This window comes from Schistocerca piceifrons, chromosome X, assembly GCF_021461385.2.
Source record: "Schistocerca piceifrons isolate TAMUIC-IGC-003096 chromosome X, iqSchPice1.1, whole genome shotgun sequence".
In the NCBI taxonomy this organism is placed as follows: Eukaryota; Metazoa; Arthropoda; class Insecta; order Orthoptera; family Acrididae; genus Schistocerca; species Schistocerca piceifrons.
In genome coordinates this window covers 810,109,175-810,130,145 of record NC_060149.1, presented here as the reverse complement: position 1 = coordinate 810,130,145, position 20,971 = coordinate 810,109,175, and the positions used below count along the sequence as shown (strand labels likewise).

At 41.9% G+C, this 20,971-nt stretch overlaps 1 protein-coding gene across 1 annotated transcript; it reads right to left on the bottom strand.

Annotated features, from left to right (window-relative positions):
- Window positions 1-3,338: 3,338 nt before the first annotated feature.
- LOC124722720 lies at window positions 3,339-19,612 on the bottom strand. Its single transcript, XM_047247861.1, has 3 exons — window positions 19,486-19,612; window positions 5,493-5,642; window positions 3,339-5,426 (listed from the first exon to the last, which is right to left on the bottom strand). The coding sequence occupies exons 2-3, from the start codon at window positions 5,625-5,627 to the stop codon at window positions 4,698-4,700; spliced, it is 864 nt and encodes a 287-aa protein (XP_047103817.1). The 5' UTR covers window positions 5,628-5,642; window positions 19,486-19,612; the 3' UTR covers window positions 3,339-4,697.
- Between the last annotated feature and the right edge of the window lie 1,359 nt (window positions 19,613-20,971).

Here is a 20,971-nt window from a genome sequence, read left to right as displayed (position 1 = left end):
GCATACCAAAGACTCAAACGATCTGTTCCCTATCTCATATGTCCAGTAATGCATCTGTCGCTTGCTCGAACGCAGAGGGACCAGATAAACGAATGAATCGTGCCCACATATTCTCAGGGCCAGTGCTGCCATCTTGGAATGCGGAGGGTTTGGGCTTTTGTCCCGTCTCGGATATTGATGCACTCTTTACATGTTACATTACTGTTACAGTGACAGAAAAATCACGCACGTGCGTGAGGTGACACAGAGGAACCATCTTGGCATACATGTGAAACAATTTAGGAAAACCGCAATGAAGTTTACTCAGGATACCAACCAGTGATTTGATACCAACGCATCACAAAAACCTGTCCAATGTCTTATCATGATTACGATTTTGCACACCATCTTAGCCAAAGGTATAATTATTACACAAAGCAATGTACAGAAGTGGGCCGTGTGACAACATTTGAGACTTTTATCAGAGGCACATGTGTTTATTTTAATTTTTTTCTGGTGTAGCGCAAAATGTATTCCATAATTTTACAACAAATTAACGGGCAAATGGCTCTGGAATTTTGTGTAAAGTCAGTTAATACTCTGATTTTCATTTCTTACCCGGTTAATGAATGGCTGTGTGATAGAGAAAAGTTAACTGAACCAGTTCAAAAGAAAAAGAGATGTCGCACGTTTTCACATATTTAATTGTGGTCCTTTATATGATTCGAAAGTGGAAAAATTAAAAGCTTGTATGAGTTTAACATAATATTCAGTACAATATGCAAGATTTTTCAATTTTGCTTGTTAATGATTTTTGTTTTCACGTTCGTACTCTATGGCTACTTCTTTCTATTAAGCTGCTTCATTACAAAGCTTCTTTTCAAGCATAATAAAGTTATAGATTTTGAGAACGTTTAACATTGCAGCGCGTCAGCAATCTTGAATAATTTAAAGATTATAAAGAATCAGCCTCGATTGCAAATTAAAACCGGATCTTGACCTAGGTTTCGGCGCGGATAACCACGCCTTCTTCGGAACACACTAAAACTACAAACTGCCTAAAGAGGCATGCTTCAACGTTCTGTATTGAATTTTCCAGAATTTTTGAGAAGATGTAGCCACACACTCTGGTAATAACAGTACGTTTAGCAAGCAACTTTCATTCGTACGTAGCGCTAGCCGCAAACAAGGGAAGTGCGCAAGTAGACATTACAAAATAAAAAAAATGGCTCTGAGCACTATGGGACGTAACATCTGAGGTCATCAGTCCCCTAGAACTTAGAACTACTTAAACCTAACGAACATAAAGACATCACACACATCCATGCCCGAGGCAGGATTCGAACCTGCGACCGTATCAGTCGAGCGTTTCCGGAGTGAAGCACATAGAACCGCTCGGCCACAGCGGACGGCTGAAGACATTACAGTAGGTGGATCTATTAGAGTAATGGGCGGTTGGTTTACTTCGTTTTCTACAATAATTAATAAATTAATGTAGGCAGTCCGGATAGTTTTCTGCAATTTGTCAGGCATTCTTCACGAATCCACAACGGCTGATAAGACTTTCGTTGTTACTGGGTGCTTGAATGTTGCTACGCTGGGTGTGTAACACGGAGAATTAGTTCTTCTGGGTACTGCTGGTGAACAAACAGTAAGAGAGATAATCGGAAAAAGGAGTTTTGGAAGGTACTTTCAGTGCTATCCCACACCTGTATTCGTCCTTAAATTTGAACAGCACACACACTTACATATACACAAAGACAGGTAAAGAGACGCTCATGGATATACACACACTCACAGACGCAAAGAGCCGCTCACGGATACTGATGCACCAAGGGACACAAATAAACAAGCCAAAACACACAAACTTTCAATTCAGTGTTTATATATCTAGATATACCATAATTGATAAACGTAGTACGTCACAATTAGCTTGTTAAATATGAAATTTTAAAATATTTGACTAAATGTATAGATGACAGTTTAGAATGGGTGAAACTTACTTAAAACCCTCTCGAAAATCAAAGCTCATTAACTTTCCATAACCTGCCATTGTCAGTTTCAAGACAAATAAATTAGTAATTTAAGAAAATCTGCCTGTTTGAACTGAGAAAAGCATCTGGAATAATACACTGAGTAACTTATTTCTTATACAAGACGCCTGCGGCACAAAAGCGTGGAGCAAACATATAATGAATACTGATAAACATTTGTAAACATTCGGTGTGTGTGTGTTTGTGTGTGTGTGTGTGTGTGACGTATGGATTGAATCTCTGTAGTATATTTATTGTGTTATGAAACTTGCCTCTAGTAACCCAATCTGAAAGGAACAGTGGAGACCGCAAATACAGTATTAGAGACAAAAATGTCAACCGTTACGTTCAGTAAAGCATTATTTGATTCACACAAAGATGAACAAAGCTGCTACAAAAATCTTTGGCCACTTATACAGCAGCATAAGAGTCTTATAGAGAGAAAAAGGTCTATGCAAGGTGATCAAAATTTATTCATACTCGACAATTTACTTTACCTCACAAATGAAATTGTCAAGTGAAAATTAATATAAACCATAGAGCAAAATTGTTTACTACCGTTACCAAATTAAAACATTCTTCTCCCTTTAGTATACTTACCTGGCAGTACTCCACATGCAGCAGTGTGCTTGAACGACAAGTTGTCGTGTTCCATACGATTATGATGAGTCGTGTATATGCTGTATGCAAAATAAAAATTACCGTTCAGTTTCGTTTCAGTGGTCAAGGAAGGCACCAGTGATAGGGAAGAGGGAAATGAGTGAAAAAAATGTAGACTTTTAATAGGCACATAATTAGGCGTTTAGGAAACGTTAAAACAGCGCTGCGAGAATAATCACTTCATTAGTCTAGCTGATGTCGATGAAGTAATAAATATAAGCATAAAATTAAAAAAAGCAATAAAAGCGTATCAGCGCCATCAGCTGCACAATTGTATATTTATTCTCTATCGGTTTCAGTTACAATAACCATCATCATAGGAGACAGCAATACACGTCAATGTATACTATTTTTTTCCTGTGAAGATAGTTTTTATAACTCAAACCGGTAGATAAGAAATATCTATTTGTAAAACTGTTGGCGCAAATATGATTTTTTCAAAATACTTAACAGTTGTAGACAGACACCTAAGAAAAGTTTTAGAAACAGTAATAATTATTGACACCACCTTTAAAACTTTTTAAGTTTCTATTTTATCGTATCTCTGTCTCCGATCCACCACGTATTCGTCTTTCCACATCATGTACTCTGTATCAAAATTATCCTTCTAAATCATGCATCATCACAATCACATGTCGTTATTCCAATGCATTCATATACTTTTTATTTGAAATTCACGGATACATTCAATGAAAAGTGAACAAAATAAAACTATAGAGTTTGTCAGCATCTTCAATGAACGTCCATGGTGCAGCGATAATGTTAAATAAGTTTTTGTTTGCAAGTACATAAATTTTAGGAACATATATATTTTGTGAAGCTAGCTTTATACATGCTGATAGGTATTAGTATGATCTGCTTCGTAATGAAGAAATACGCAAAATAGCCTACTCACGACAATTTTAAACAATTTCACAGTTCAAATATTCGCGTTCCGTACACCTAAATTATTGCTACAACAAGATGTATTTGTTTAGTTCAAGTGCACTCTGTAAAAGTCACGTGTAAAGTTACAGACTGTGGGACCGTTGTATAAGCCCTATATCAGCGACACGATGTTCTGATAACGTGTGTCGTTCCTTCGACAGTAGCTGTATACAACACTCGTTATCAAGAGCAGAGCATCTGAACAAACTGTAATATTGTATCTTTCTCGTTCGAGTCTTGTCACAAACATATTACGGCAGTGTCATATCACATGATTCTATGTATCACTGAGTGCAGAAATTTGAAAATATCTGAAGAAGTTTGTTGAATTTTTTTAAAGGTTACAGAATATGTATCTCGTATGGAAGCACGGCATTAATTTAGCGCTAAAATTATGAATGTCGTGTAGGTATTAAAATTTATTGGGGGGGGGGGGTCTGTTTTCATGTGAGTGTATTTCTGAAGTAGTTGACATACCAAATTTTACAATGGACACTGCACTGCTTGGCTGTACTAATAATGGAGTCACCATAAAAACGAATTTTAGACGTGAAACTACGTAACACCAATATTACGGCCCAGAGTTTACTGATATTTACAAATGAAGCTTTTCAAGTTCTGCGGTGTAATGATTGCACTGAGTTACATATTTCGCATCTAACGAGTAGAAATGGCTGACCGAAACCTCTGGTGCTGCTACTAATTTCAAAGAAAGATGCACATTTAACTTGTAATCACCTTTCTTCAAGTAAAGTAAATCAAAAGAAAATAGGGATGGGGTACAGCAAAACAGAGAGTATGTTCGATTTGAGACTACAGTTTTGATGGGTTTCCAATAACTGAAGCACATCAGTTAGAAAAGACTGTCCATGTAAATGATTTAATTCAGTCTTCTCTCAAAACTATACTCTAGAAACGAATCACACGGTAGATTTGGCAAACTGTGGGAACCGGGTGAGAGTGGGGCAAGTTCCACAGTAATGCCCGCCATACACACTTTTCCACCACCATAGAAGTGACAACAGTACGATAGTAGCATCGGAGATTGTTTCTGAGGTGCTGATGCGGTAGTGGCCTCACGAGAAAGTAATAGGCAGCTTACGCTTCGGAGTCGGGCATCTCCTGATCGACTTCGACAATTTGCTCCGGCACTCGCAGGTCGATGGCGAAGCGCTTCTGCGGCACTTTGCCTTGGCCTTTAGCGCTCCGGCTGTAGGCCTGGAAGGCGGCCGCGAGGGCGTACGTGATCTTGCGGGCGCCGAACCGGCTGTCGCAGACGAACGCGTGGCACTCGAACGGGTGCTGCGACTTGCTGTCGGTCACCTCGCGCACCACTATCATGGAGAAGACGCGCGTGTACACCAAGTCCTGCACGCCGTACGAGATGGTGTCCACTGGGAAGAACCCGATAACGTCGTCGTGCTTCTTGTCGGCGGTGATCGTGAGCCCGTCGATAGAGACGGTGACGTTGACTATGGGCAGCACGGTGCCCTGTTTGAGCGACTTGGCAGCCGCCACGAGCGCGTCCACCGGCTTGCGCGTGTGCTTGATGCCCCAGAGCCCGCTGGCGTCGCGGAAGCCCAGGTACTTGACCTGGAACTTCTGCGGCAGGTCCTCCTCCTTGACGGTGGCGTCGTCGGCGTCGCTGGCGGCGGCGGACATCTTCTTGCGGCTGCGCTGCGCGGGCGCCGGCGGAGTCGGGCGCGCCTTGCGCTCTTGCTGCTGCTTCTGCGTCGCCGCACCCAGGTCGGAACCGAACGAGCTGCGCCTGTCGTCGTCGTCCGGTCCGGCGCCGGTGGAGCCCGTGCTCGAACTGAACGACAGCCGCTGCCCGGAAGCGGAGAGGCCATCTGTGGCGTCCGCATCCGCGTCAGAGCGCACGCTTCCGCTGTCCGCGTTGGCATTGGCGCTGGCGTCGCCTTCGTCGTCCTGCGGCAGCGTCTGGCTCGACTCGATGCTCTGCAGCAGGCGCGGGTCGCGGTGCTCGTACCCGTACTCGTCGTCTGCCATCTTTCCCTTCTCTGGCATCCGGTATCGCGCTCACTGAAACGAACACGACAAATATTTCAGCACATCCGTGAAGGAAGAAACACCTAATTTTCTATATTGCTACAATAAGAAATACATAAAGAAGAATCTACCTACAATGAAGCCAGAAAACAAATCAGTATCACTTATTAGGTTAGTCGCTGATCGTAATTTTATCGATACGGAAGATGATAAAATTAAAACCGAACAAACAGGTCCGAATCTGGTACAGACAATCGCATAGCATCAAAATTCGATACCTCCTTACTGCATACGTACAAATAACGAACTGATCACCAAATGTGTAACTACACTACTGGCCATTAAAATTGCTACACCACAAAGATGACGTGCTACAGACGCGAAATTTAACCGACAGGAACAAGATGCTGTGATATGCAAATGATTAGCTTTTCAGAGCATTCACACAAGTTTGGCGCCGGTGGCGACACCTACAACGTGCTGACACGAGGAAAGTTTCCAACCGATTTCTCATACACAAACAGTGACTGGCGATGCCTGGTGAAACGTTGTTGTGATGCCTCGTGTAAGGAGGAGAAATGCGTACCGTCACGTTTCCGGCTTTGATAAAGGTCGGATTGCAGCCTATCGTGATTGCAGTTTATCGTATCGTGACATTGCTGCTCGCGTTGGTCGAGATCAAATGACTGTTAGCAGAATATGGAATCGGTGGGTTCCGCAGGGTAATACGGAACGCCGTGCTGGATCCCAACGGTCTCGTATCACTAGCAGTCGAGATTACAGGCATCTTATCCGCACGGCTGTAACGGATCGTGCAGCCACGTCTCGATCCCTGAGTCAACAGATGGGGACGTTTGCAAGACAACAACCATCTGCACGAACTGTTCGACGACGTTTGCAGCAGCATGGACTATCAGCTCTGAGACCATGGCTGCGGTTACCTTTGACGCTGCATCACAGGCAGGAGCGCCTGCGATGGTGTACTCGATGATGAACCTGGGTGCACGAATGGTAAAACGTCATTTTTTCGGATGAGTCCAGGTTCTCTTTACAGCATCATGATGGTCGCATCCGTGTCTGGCGAAATCGCGGTGAACGCACATTGGAAGCGTGTATTCGTCATCGCCATACTGGCGTATCACCCGGCGTGATGGTATGGCGGGCCATTGGTTACACGTCTCGGTCACCTCTTGTTAGCATTGACGGCACTTTGAACAGTGGACGTTACATTTCAGATGTGTTACGACCCGTGGCTTTACCCTTCATTCGATCCCTGCGAAACCCTACATTTCAGAAGGATAATGCGCGACCGCATGTTGCAGGTCCTGTACGTGCCTTTCTGGATACAGAAAGTGTTCGACTGTTGCCCTGGCCAGCACATTCTCCAGATCTCTCATCAATTGAAAACGTCTGGTCAATGGTGACAGAGCAACTGGCTCGTCACAATACGCCAGTCACTACTCTTGATGAACTGTGGTACCGTGTTGAAGCTGCATGGGCAGCTGTACCTGTACACGCCATCCAAGCTCTGTTTGACTCAATGCCCAGGCGTATCAAGACCGTTATTACGGCCAGAGGTAGTTGTTCTGGGTACTGATTTCTCAGGATCTATGCACCCAAATTGCGTGAAAATGTAATCACATGTCAGTTCTAGTATAATGTATTTGTCCAATGAATACCCGTTTATCATCTGCAGTTCTTCTTGGTGTTGCAATTTTAGTGGCCAGTAGTGTATAATGCAACAATAAGAAATATATAAAGGAGAATCTGCCTACAATGAAGCCAGAAAACAGATCAGTATCACATATTAGGTTACTCGCTGATCGTAATTTTACCGATACGGAAGATGATAAAGTTAAAGCCGAATAAACAGAGTCGAATCTGATACAGACAATCGCATGCATGGTATCCATCAAAATTCGATACCTCGTTACTGTATACTTATAAATAACGAACTGATCCCAAAATCTGTAAGTAGATTTTGGAGGTTATGCGTGAAAACATAAACTCAGTCAAAAACACTTGTTAAATCCGTGCATAGAAAGCATGAAGGTATTCTTGAGAACCACAGGAAAAGTTCTTCTAACATTCTGCACCTACGTACTCTGCAAACCACTGTATGGCACATGGCGGAGGGTACCCTGTATCACTACTACTCATTTCCTTTCCCGTTCTACTCACAAGTACAGCTAGGTAAAAATTACTATCTATGTACCTCAGTATGAACACTAATTTCTCGTAGCCTATTTTCGTGGTCCTCACGCGAAATGTATGGTTCTGGCAGTAGAATCGTTCTGAAATCAGCGTCAATTGCCAGTTCCGTAAATTTTCTCACTAGTGTTCCTCGAAAAGAATTTCACCTTCCCTCCAGCGATTCCAATCTGAGTTCCCAAAGCATCTCCGTCACATTTGCGAGTTGTGCGAACCTACCGGTAATAAATGTATCGATTCACCACTGAATTACTTCGTTGTGTTCCCTTAATCAGACCTGCTACGGATTCCAAACACTCTTACTCAAGAACAGGGTGCACTAACGTCCTATATTTGGACTCCTTTGCAGATGAACCACCTAGTATACAATGTATTTCACGTATTTTCGTATTATACATTAAATGTACTTGTTATTGCGAATATGGACAACCATCAGCTGTAGAATGGAATAACAACGTTGAAAATTTCTGCCTGACCGGGACTCCAACCAGGATTTGCCGCCTATCACGAGTGGCTGCCTTAATATTTAGCCATCTATGCACGACTCAAGGCCAGACCCAACCTTTCACATGTCGTCCACCATGCATCTACAATCTATACTCGTAAGTCCATTATACATATTCCCGTACAGGTGAGACATTTTGCCTGAAAGTCGCTTGTGTGATATCGATGGATAAATCCGATAGTAGCTCTTCCACCAGATTCTGATTCTATGCCAAAAATGAAGATGTTACGAACTGAAACATTTATCATTTTTATGACAATGACGAAAATATGTGACATAAATATCGCCTTTTTATGGTGTGGTGTTTTCTTTATCATAAGATACTTATCTCACACTCGTTGTTATTATAATTATTACTATCATTATTATTATGGTTAAATGGGATTTGCCAACGGGAAGGGCAACCAGTGACAATAAACAGTATAACATCTAGATAAGAGAGAGATAGAGTTTAACGTCGTTTAGGTGCCAGCCAGGGAAATTGCTTTACTGGTTAATAAGTAGTGCTGCAAAAGGATAACGAAGGAAACATTCGGCAGCAGTAAATTTCGTCTGAGTCGGGATGACCAGACAGATTTAAATCCCATTCACTTCTATTTGGCCGGCATGTGTGACCGAGCTGTTCTAGGCGCCTCAGTCTGGAATCGCGCGACCGTTACGGTCGCAGGTTCGATCCTGCCTCGGACATGGATGTGTGTGATGTTCTTAGGTTACTTAGGTCTAAGTAGTTCTGAGTTGTAGGGGCTGATGACCTCAGATGTTAAGTCCCACAGTGCTCAGAGCCATTTGAACCAACTTCTAATTCGAATCAACATGGTTTGTGATTCGCACTCGAACGTGGGCTCTCGGAATTTGCCTCTCTGCGTTGCACGACTCCTTTCTTGTAGTGCCTTGCAACAGAGTTTGTTGATTATTTCTGTGTCTTTGACGATCTGGCTAAACAAATCTGTGACAGATCACTCACCTCCTGATTTAGCTGCTAATGGATATCTTCTCTACTAGATATGCCAGTGAAGTTTGATAGATGGTAATGCAGATATTTTGAGCTGAAAACAGTCTTTGATGCCAATTTTTTTTCTTTATTTTATGACGAGTTTCGATCTACAAGATGGGCCTGTGTTCTCAAATTAGTAAACAACACACAAAAAGCTTTTAGCCGAGGATGCCACCTTCAAAACATAATAAAACTGTGATAAACTACTATCCTGTGCACGCAGCTGCAATGGAAGCAACAGAAAGAGCTTGGCTGCTAGGTGGAAACTGTGGGTGCAGGAAGCGATACCTAGTAGCCAAGCCCTGTCAGTTACTTGCACTGCAGTTGCAAAATGTTCAAATGTCTATGAAATCTTATGGGACTTAACTGCTAAGGTCATCAGTCCCCTAGAACTTAGAACTACTTAAACCTAAATAACCTAAGGACATCACACACATCCATGCCCGAGGCTGGATTCGAACGTGCGACCGTAGCGGTCGCGCGGTTCCAGACTGTAGCGCCGAGAACCGCTCGGCCACCCCGGCCAGCTGTCACGCTTCAACTTGTAGGTATGTCACGTGAATACTCAGTCTTTCCTTGTACGAGACGTATCCAGAGAGTTAGCTTCCCTATTTCTTTAAAATAAAGACAACATAGTTACATAAAAAACTTTGCTGGCAACAGGTACAGCTATTTTACGACATAGTCACTAAAAGAGTAGTGGTTCTTGTCATAACCTGGGATCAACTTTTGTATTCCTGTGTTGTAGAAGTCTGCCGTCTGTAAATGGAACCTGCGTATGACAGTCGTCTTCATCTCTTCGTCATTGTCAAAACGCTGGCCGGAGGAGCAAGATTACGACTGTATGCTGGATGATCAAACAGCTCCCAGCTGAACTTTTGCAGGACAGTTGGTGTGCGCCAAGCTGTACGGGGACGAGCATTGTCATGGAGCAGCACAACAACTGCAGAAGGCATTCCACACCTCTTATTCTGAATGACACGTTGCAGTTTCCGCATCGTTTCACAGCAACGGTGAGCGTTCACTGTTTCACCTCTGTGCAGGAAGTCAATGAGCAGAATACCCTTCCTATCCCAGAACACCGTGCACATTACTTTTTACACCGACACAGTCTCTCTGAATTTCGTCTTGATCTGAGATCCACTGTGACACCAATGCATTGACTGCTGCTTGATTTCCGGAGCCAAGTGAGAAATTTGTGCCTCGTCGCCCTTGAGGATCCTGTCGAGGCACTCGTCGCCGTCATCATGATACCGCCGCAGAAACGTCAGCGCTGCTCCAAAGCGCTTCATTTTGTGCTGGGATGTCAGATTTATCGGCATCCCCTGGCACACAGTTTCTTGAACAGCAGGTGCTTAGTGACAATTTCATGCAACAAAGGATCGCGATATCTTCGTAAAATGCTACTGAGCTCCATAGTCGTGAAGCGACGGTTGTCCAGGATGCGCTGCCGCACCAGGTCAACAAGGTGATCATTGATGAAGGACAGTCGCTCGCTGCGCTCTTCATCATGGATACTTTCACGATCTTTGGGAAAAAGCTTACACCAGCGACGCACCATCTGTTTGCTTATGATGTTCTGCCAGGAGATCTGATAGTGCTGACGATGAATCTCGATGGGCGTTACTTTTTGTGCCTTATCACTGATCGAACCTCGAAGGCGGAGGGAGAACGAATAACAGACGTCATTCGGTAGTGGCACCAGGTGGGACCTGTCCGGCCTGCACGTCACGTCATGGATCTGTTGCGCATGATCAATATTCCTGCTAAACACGTCTACTTTAAAGGAAATAACATCGGGTACTTACTTTTCGGATGCACCTCGAATAAACTGTCTTCTTTGTGTTTTGATGTTTCAACTGCTAGCTAATTATGCGTAAGAATCGGAAATGTTGAACTAGGAGAACGAAGCCGTGGATAGGCTACAAGGTTTATCAGATTATCAGTGATTAGTTAGGTCGATATTATGAGATAATGCCCTTCTAAAGTGCGCGTCATTTATGTTGGCGGCCGAGTTTAGGTTCGTTCTGCGCATCTTACGTCACAAAACACAGTCAGCCAATGAACAGAGAACGACGTTGCCAGATCTCGACTGCAGAGCAGAGCACGGACAAGTGTCTTCAGTTTTAGAAACGTTCAGTCATAAATAAAGTAATAGATCAAAAGCAATGTCTTGATAGCAGAGTTTCTTTTATAGAAAGTTTGGAAAAAGCATTCTTTATACCAATTGCTTCATATTCTATTAATTAATTAAACCAAACAAGCAATAAGACTCCTAATTCAGGCGATAGCAAGGAAAGGTGTTTGTATCAATCTCACGAACCGCTTTTTCGCAATAAATTGTACTTCGACGAAGTGTGAGTAATTCATAGTCATACCAACAGTGTTTGTCAGTATTTTGCGTGACGTGTTAGAGTCTTTAAGGAGTTCACTTGTAAGACGAGCTCCATTAGCGTAATGGTTAAGGCGTTGGGTTGGTAAGTGGAAGGTGACAAGTTCAAACTTGGGGCGGTGCTCAATATTTTCTTTATTTAAAAACAATATCGAAGTGTCTTACTTCACGGATTTTATTCGTTTTAATGCAATTTTTTGAAATTTCTAGTGTTTTGTCTCTTCATTAACCCTTTCGCTGCTGCAGACATGTGCTCCCCGCATTCCGCGCTGTGCGCGATTTTGTCATCACTGCACTGCTCACCTGTGCAGACACATGGTGTTCCCACTGCTTTGACACACTTATCATTCGATTTCACAAAAACTATTTGGCCCTAAAATTTGATTTTTACACATCTTCTTGACTGATACCTTCCCCCCATAAATTACTTAATTTTGTTTCGATGTTCAACCCAGTTATTGTGCAGCATTAAATGTAGTAAACCATTGCACGAAATTTTGAAGAGTTTGCAGAGGTAAAAGTCCATAGCGTATACTTTCCGTATGGTCGATTTTAGTTGCCACGATGTTGAGAATGAAATGTGGACAAGATACCTAAATTTCATACAAAATTTACTGTATAACAATATCTCATTTAATTTAAGTACCAGATAGGTGTCGTATGTAATATTGAGAAATTTTCCGTCTTTCACGACTAATAAAAGTTTTATTTACACCAGGCGCGTTTGGCTTTATTTTAAAGCACTTCAATCAATGAAAGGTATGGCACATACACAATGGTACTCATGTTATCTTTCTTGTTTTTGTTCCACAGTCGCAGTTTTACCAATGGTATTGAAATATATTCCTCTTCTGCAACTGTAATAAGCGACTTATTTAGACCAGACGTGTTTCTCTCTTTTGAAGCATCTTCAGTGGACAGTATTTTGTCTCCTCCATTGCCAAGTCACCTTTCGTAGTTTTGTGCTGCGGTAACACAATATTCAACGTTTGTGTCGGCTAATCAGTGTTACAGCAAATAAATGCTGTTTGTGTGTGCCACAAACAAAAATTATATTTGACATAGCTCAGAGCACTTCACTGATAGACGGTATATTCAAGTCCTAATGTTTTTGTAAGTCCACAGTTTAGTTTAATGTATTTTGTCTACTTTCTTTTGATTGATTGAAGTGCTTTAAAATAAAGCCAAACGCGCCCGGTGTAAATAAAACTTTTGTTACAGTCGCGAAAGACGGAATATTTCTCAATATTACATACAACACCTATGTGGTACTTAAATTAAATGAGATATTGTTATACAGTAAATTTTATATGAAATTTAGGTATCTTGTCCACATTTCATTCTCAACATTGTGGCAACTAAAATCGACCATTCGGATAATATACTCTATGGACTTTTTTTACCTCTGCAAACTCTTCAAAATTTCATGCAATGGTTTACTATATTTAATGCTGCATAATAACTGCGTAGAACATCGAAACAAAATTAAGTCATTTATTGGGGGAAGGTACCAGTCAAGAAGATGTGTAAAAATCTAATTTTTGGGGCAAATAGTTTTTGTGGAATCGAATGATAGGAGTGTCAAAGCAGTCGGAACACCATGTGTCAGCACAGGGGAGCAGTACAGTGACAAAATCGCGCACAGCGCCGAATGCGGCGATCACGTCTCTGTAGCAGCGAAAGGGTTAATGCGGCGGTGGCGGCTTTACTTCATGAACTGCGCGCTCCCCCCTAAACGTAAGCTTGGGAACTATGCTATACTATGGCGCTGCTTCTCTTAGCGCGTGCGTCGTGTGCAACTGGCAACGCAGCAATCTCCCTCGTCTGGGCGGGCATGCGCGAGCCGCCAAGATAAAAGAATTGAACTATAGGGCCCAAGCACACTCTGTATGACGCTGTCACACTACTTAGGGAGACCATGACATCATCATATTATTATTTTATTATTTAAGTCACTATGTATATGAAGTCGCAAAATGATAAAGTTTAATAAATTTGCAACAGAAGATGGCGATACCGGTGTATGCAAATCAAACAGGTAAAAATAATTTAAGTCATCTGTTCTTCAGTTTTGTGGCCATTGTGTGCGTAGTTACTCTAAAATTATTAAAGGTATTTGAAGTACTTCTTTGCAGCTACTAACAGTGTGTAATTATGAGGGGCGTTCAATAAGTGACGCAACACATTTTTTTATTCGGCCAATTTCGGTTGAAAAAGTACGGAATTTGTGTTGGTCATCAGCCCCTATAGTTTCATGAAGTTCCGACAGATGGCTGCGCTATACGTAGCCTTCAAAATGGCGTCTGTAACGGAGGTGTGTTACAAACAGAGAGCTGTTATCGCGTTTCTTTTCGCGAAAAACCAAAACATCGCAGATATTCATAGGCGCTTACAGAATGTCTGCCACCTGGCAGTTTACAAAAGCACGGTGAGTCGTTGGGTGAGGCGTCTGTCATCGCAACAAGGTCGCAGAAACCTGTCCGATGTCAGGCGTGCCGGTCGGCAACACACAGCTGTGACTCACGCAGTGTTGTACTCCAGCCTGTTCGTCGTCATAAAAATGCAGACGAGCGTCTCCCTCTCCACGACAACGCATAACTCCAGGCAGTTTGGCCCAGTGAAGGATGCACTCCGCGTGAAGCAGTACGTGGATGATGGCGAAGCTATTGATGCAATAGGACATTGGTTTCGACGTGGACCAGTAGAGTGGTACCAAGCATGCATACAGGCCCTCACAGTTGGGTGGCGTAAGACCGTCGCATTGAATGGAGATTATGTTTAAAAATAGGGTTCTGTAGCCAAAAGAGTGAGGAATAATATGGTGTTGGAATTCTGAATTAAAGCAACCTGCTTTCAGAAAAAAAATGTGTTGCATTACTTATTCAACGTCCCCTGTAGTTTACCACCCAGATTCATGTCTCTCGTCGATGCGCTATATCACTTTCGGCGGGCGCTGGGGCAGTCGTTTCAAATTTAGATTTTCAGTACTCTACAGAGTTCCGTTACTAAATACATGAAGCCACAAACCACATAGAATAGAGATAATGATACATTACTTAAATGAAGGCCCATTTGATTAGCATGTGTTTTTTTTCGTTTCAATGATCTAAACAGATGCTAGAACTACACGAATAGCAGCAAAAGCCGTTTTCTTCGTTAGGAGTAGGCGAACGGAAGACAGAATGTTAACATATGGAAAAATTTGTGATAGAAATTTTTCCTCCCGAGATATAATACGATTTGTAAATTTCGTTTAAATGTCGCAAATCAAAAACAAATGATAAGCTGGTCATATGGAACCAATAGTGTAAAAACGATTATGTAAAAAAGATTACATGTAATAATAACTTTCGACGCTGTGTTAATGAAAAACTTATTAAATATTTTAGGAAAGCATTGTAGTTAATGTGACAAAAAATTCGCACAATTCACCAATTACAACGTAAGCATTGCAGGAAAAGTTCTATGCCCGGGCAGATCCTCCTTGCAATGAAGGAGTTAAAAATTTGAAATATTCTTCATTTGGTTGCAATAGAGAATTGATGTTCTTAAAGGCAAAATGAAAAGTTTCCGGAAAGAAGAAATTAGAGCACCAGCACAAACTGATGAAGTACAACTTGATTTTACTAGAGAAGTGCTGTTCAGTTGTTGACGGATTACGACACTTTACTGGAAGGAAGAGCACCAGCTGGTCTGTGCATTGATCTTTCAGGAAGGGTCCTGTCTAGACGAAACACATCAGAGCTTCCTAATTTAAAACATCCGTCCAGGTTGATGAGTAAATTTCAGAATCTTAAAAAAACAGCAGATACATAAACAGTGCAACGAGGTTAATGGGGAATGCTGCTTTTCTTTTCATATCATAACTGTATTGGTAAGGGTGAAATGATACACGCATCTTTTTTAGTTTGTATTCGTTCGATCGCCGTACAGGTCTGCATTCCCGATTGTCGCCTGCTTGAGTTTGACTTACCCTTTCCTTAGTAACAACTCGCTGGATCTGCCTCAGCGCCCTTTTTGAAAAATTTTACAAACTGTTTACTTTATCATATCATACGAGGGGAAGAAATAGACTAAACGTCTGTATATGTATCGCACAATTTTCATTGTATGGGCCTGGGTTACGAATGGTCATGCAGTGACTACCTGCAGCAGACAGGGGAACAGACAGAAATTGTTGCTAAAGATAATGTGAAAGACAACTAGCAAACTACGTCGAGTTTAGAGGCATTGTAATGCCTCTTAGTTACTTTGTTAGTGTGAATGTGATTAGTAGTTCACCAGTCTGGGATATTATTACTTAATATGCTTCTGCATTAGTAGAAAATTGCAGGTGCAGGACAGAGTCAAAATTCCTTCGTTTACCAAACCTTTGGGCCAGTAAATCAAAGTGAAACTATCCTAAGCGTTGCTTCTTAGCAACATATCTATATTAATTCGGGAACTGTGGGAGACTGTTATTTAATGTAAGAATGTTATTTGACACCCTGTTTCACTGAACCTGTAACTTTAATATCTTTATCTAGAAAATATTTACTTATATTACACGGCGCAACTTACTTGGCCGACGATATTGTCAGATTTAGATTGAGATTTATAGAAGACTGAAGATGAAACTTTTAAGCTCGATATGACATTGACGACAGTTACTTGGAGAAATAATTTTACAGAATACCGCTCAAGACACGTTACAACCGAATTAATTAATTAAAATCATCAAGTGGATACAACGCCACGAGTATCTTACTCTTCTAGGCACCCATCAAAACTAATTTCTGGGTCATTCAAAGGAATAATGGTGGTCTGATGAAACCTTTTATCGTCTTTGTAATGGCTGTGAAGCTTTATCCGTTAAAGGAAAGTAACGCACGTTATCTGTACTCTGTGCGCGCGGCTTACTTTGCGAGGCGTCTTGTACAAAGCAAATTCAGCTGACGTAAAGTAGATAACAAAATGCTCAACATCATATCGTAGAACCCTTTGTGCTTGTAAAGGCAAAACCTGCGCATCGTAGAAGCTCTCAGAGACCAATGAGCCTTTTTTGGTTAAACTATTCTGTTTTGCATCTTTTGCATCTTGGTCAAGGTTCTGTGGGAAGCAATTCATCTTGTTTTTCCACAACTAAAATGTGATTGCTAAAGTGGTATGAGGCCCGAGCCAACTACAGTGAGTTTGAGACCAAAGTTACCCACAATTCTGACTTTTCTTTCCATCCGTAATGATATAAATGACGTACTACTGCAGTACCTTCGGTCATCGAAGAGATTACAGCTGTGCAAAAAAGTTGCCCAGGATGTGAAGTCTGCTTTTTGTTGGCGTAGCAGGTGTCCGAACAAAGTGACACAGTTGTAAAATAACGAAACTGTTCTCAGCAAGAGAGGACTTGGAATCCAGTAAGCCAACATAGCATATTTTACGAGTGCTTTTCCGTATTATTTTCCCGCTAAGCCATCTTTCTGCGAGGCCACCGATATTTCTTTCTCTATCCTTGTTCAGCGAGGTAATGTTCTGTCGAACGAAATAATACTATAACTAATGAAACTGACCTCGGCAGGTCAAAAATTGTGATAAGGAAAAAAAGCACAGCATTTGAAGTGCTGGGCTTGTGTTTGAGAGTGCTTGGTTTCATGTCTCTGTCCATTCCACCTATTTCGGGATTTTCCATTATTTGTCTAAATCCCTTCAGGCGGATGATGGATGGATCGTTCAACAAGACCAAGCTGATTTAGTTCCTCGTCTTACATAAGTGAACCAGTAATTCGTTTCTTTTGACTTCAGGGTCGACGCCACGAAACAATCTAATTTCCTGGTTAGCTTAAAATAATAACAGAAATAATAAGTTTCGGCAACATTGCACAACGCGAAATATCAGACAGATAATTTAATATCCGCGCATCTCAGCCAGCCAGAAACTCGAAACGTCTGTAGCGATAGCAAGGAAATGAATGCGTGGATAACAAGTCTTTTACATCGACAACATGATAATGAAATCAACAACAAAAGAGCGACGCAGAAGGATCGTACTACTGGTTGAATTTCGTAATCATATTTCCAGTGATCGAGGCTTTCTTGCTGGCTGTACAAGGTCAATTAATGTTGACAGAAAACTATTTGAAGTGCACTGCAAAAGAACCACAGTATTAGTAGAAAGTACAATAAGTATACGGAATTTGTAGAGCCTGTACAGAGATAATAGGGCGTTAATGTGATCATACTATATCGACATTAATTTCAAGCAGCGTGGTCACACCTCACACTGTGTTTGAAGCTCCGAGGAAACTGGAAATAGCAACAGAACTCTAAAGGTTCATACAGAAAGCTTTGGTGTTTGCAAGGACATGTACAGTGGAGAAATTACTGGATAGTAAGACCAAACGTGACAATATTACCTCTTAGATTTCGATTGTTTGCATATTATTTCCTACTGTAAATGATAACATTGAATGTCAAATTATAGTTAACACCATAATAATAAAAGTCATCAAAACCTCAAACAGAATTGAAGTAGCACGAAGGGATACAAACATTTTATGGCAGAATATAATTTTAAACATGACACTTTATCAGATAGGGTATGTTACAACATCCATCAAGATCTTTATTTTGGTTCTGCTGCGTAATTTGACTCACGGTTTTGGGTAATTGCTTTTGGAGGGCGAGAATATCGCATAGACCTCACGTACAAGTGCAAATTTGTGAAAATGTGTGGTATATTAGGTTTAGAATACGTAATCTTAGAAAGGTTTTTATATGTGAAGTAGAATATGCAACATAGGTACTCTTAAGCCCATTTAGAAATAGTTTTCCGCTTTCAGTTCCATGGGACAAATTTCCAAAAATAAATGGCTCTAAGCACTATGGGTCTTAACATCTGAGGTCATCAGTCCCCTAGACGTAGAACTACTTAAACCTAACGAACCTAACGACGTCACACACATCCATGCCCGAGACAGGACTCGAACCTGCGACCGTAGCAGCAGCGCGGTTCCAGACTGTAGCGCGTAGAGCCGCTCGGCCACAGCGGCCGGTGTCAAATGTTCCATGGGGTATATATTCTAATGGAAATTTTAAATTTTGTAAACAATACATCAATTTTTGGTCGTATGGAATGACTCACGTCCTACCCAAATAGAGAAAAAAGTAAGCGTACTTGAATTCGGTCTGTGCATAACAGCGCAAAATTTTAGTTCCTGCTCTGCTTCTACGCAGCTACCACAATATGTACCTAGGAAAATGGATTTAAATATCAGGAAGTTACATTTATCAGCAACTTTTTCATTTACATCGCGTATGTTCTAAATTCATTTTCTCTGGTTATTACAACTGATAAAACGTGATAATAATTTTGATCTGGGACTGGAAATTTTTGCCCCTGAGAAATGTGTACGTTATGGAATAAATTATAATACATTTATAACAGTTGAAAAGTAAAGGTGAAGCATTCGCAATAAATTATGAAGAGATAAGTGAATAATGCCCAGGTTATATGCTGTTTCTGAGAGAAGTGAATAATCGTGACTATATAACGCAGATTAGAACGAACGAAGGTCACAGAAAGAGAACCACATCCAATTACGGTTTCAGGTGAGCAAAAGGGAGTTCTGTACATTGCAAATTCATTTTCCTCGTAGTTAAGTTGAATTATTGGCTTCCAGTCATACCAAAACCCGCTCGATTTGATAACAAATAGTGTGGATTGGGTAGAGATGTCATTTTTATAAATCCAGCAGCAGCACCAAACTGCTGTGCATAGAGAGAGAGAAAGCGCACTCACCTGACAGGCAATCACTTGTGGAAGGCTTCGACAGCTTCGGTGCTAACGCATGAAGACAGCTGAGAACAGTGTTGGCACCGCGCGGGCAAGCGACGGCCGATGTTCCACTCGGCTGCGACGACTTTCTTGCGCGCCCGCTCGCTTTCTACTGCTCGCTGACCGTCACCTGCCCGCTATCTGCCTGATAACCTATCTTAGCCAATCTCGCATTATGTCTGTCGCTGCCTTCGCCCGCCTGTCTCCAGCAGCTTACAGTGTTTCCATCCAAGGGCATTAGAGGAAGGTACGCTTAGTTCGAGCTAATAAAGAATAACAAATGTGTTACACGCACTTAAAAAAAAAATACCGACTTCCAGAAGGGCATTTTGAAATGGAAAGAAATAGAGAAATCTGGGATATGACGAGAAAATGTAAACTGCAACAAATTACTGCAGTTTCAACGAGCGATCCACAATTCACGTGCACTGTATTGGTCTCCTCCTGTGCTCAATAGATAGTGTTAAATTCTCAACTTCGCAAGCAGCCCGCTAAGTGTCGCAGAATGGTCACGTGCAAGAGTCTGATTAGCTGATGACGTTCTGCGATCAGTCAGTCACGACACCCGGAGCCACTGCATAATATACTCGAAAACTTTATGATAGAGTTGCACTTTTTTAGTACGCGGCTAATTACAAACCAAATATTTTATCATGCAGTGCGGTAATACAATTCTTTGTAGAAAATGTATTCCCAGGTGTGAATATGAACCACCATCGGCTGTATACTGGAATGACGACAATGAAAATTCGTGCCGGACCGTACTCGAACCCGCATTTCCCGCTTTACGCCAGCGGTCGCCTTAACAACTTCGGCTATCCGTGCAAGAATCAGACACAGACTTCCGTGTGTCGTCGTCCGTACGTCACAACCTGCACTCGTAGATTGAGTATATTCCCGTTCAGAAATGACATATTTATTGATAGCCGAGAGCCTGGTATTGACGAATAAATACTAAATAGCAGTGCCTGTACTCTTCGGACATGCGTGCATGCATGCCTTTGTGCCTAGGAATAAATGTATAATGGTTCAAATGGCTCTGAGCACTATGAGTCTTAACATCTGAGGTCAAAGTCCCCTAGAACTTAGAACTACTTAAACCTAACTAACCTACGGACATCACACACATCCATGCCCCAGGCAGGATTCGAACCTGCGACCTAGCAGTCGCGCGGTTCCGGACTGAAGCGCCTAGAACCGCTCGACCACAGCGACCGGCAGGAATAAATGTAACTCGCTTGCAGACATACCCATCGTTTCACACCTGTGAGAATTAGGGCTATGTCTCGTTGGAATTTTACCGCTGGAAGAGAGATAATAACGTGAGACCAATGAATGAGTATGAGATGCATCTTGGTAGCTGCACATTCCATTAACAACAGTGTGATGTAATGTCAGTGACCGTGGTCCTCTCTTCAGACGGATTCGCCGGTAATCTCTGCTTTTTTAC

Excerpts from the sequence above, each read along its gene's own strand:
- LOC124722720 (XM_047247861.1), bottom strand. The coding sequence starts at position 5,627 with ATGCCAGAGAAGGGAAAGATGGCAGACGACGAGTACGGGTACGAGCAC. Across the intron at positions 5,427-5,492 it reads CCAGCGCCAATGCCAACGCG|CGGCTGTCGTTCAGTTCGAG; the intron begins GACAGCGGAAGC and ends GCTTCCGGGCAG.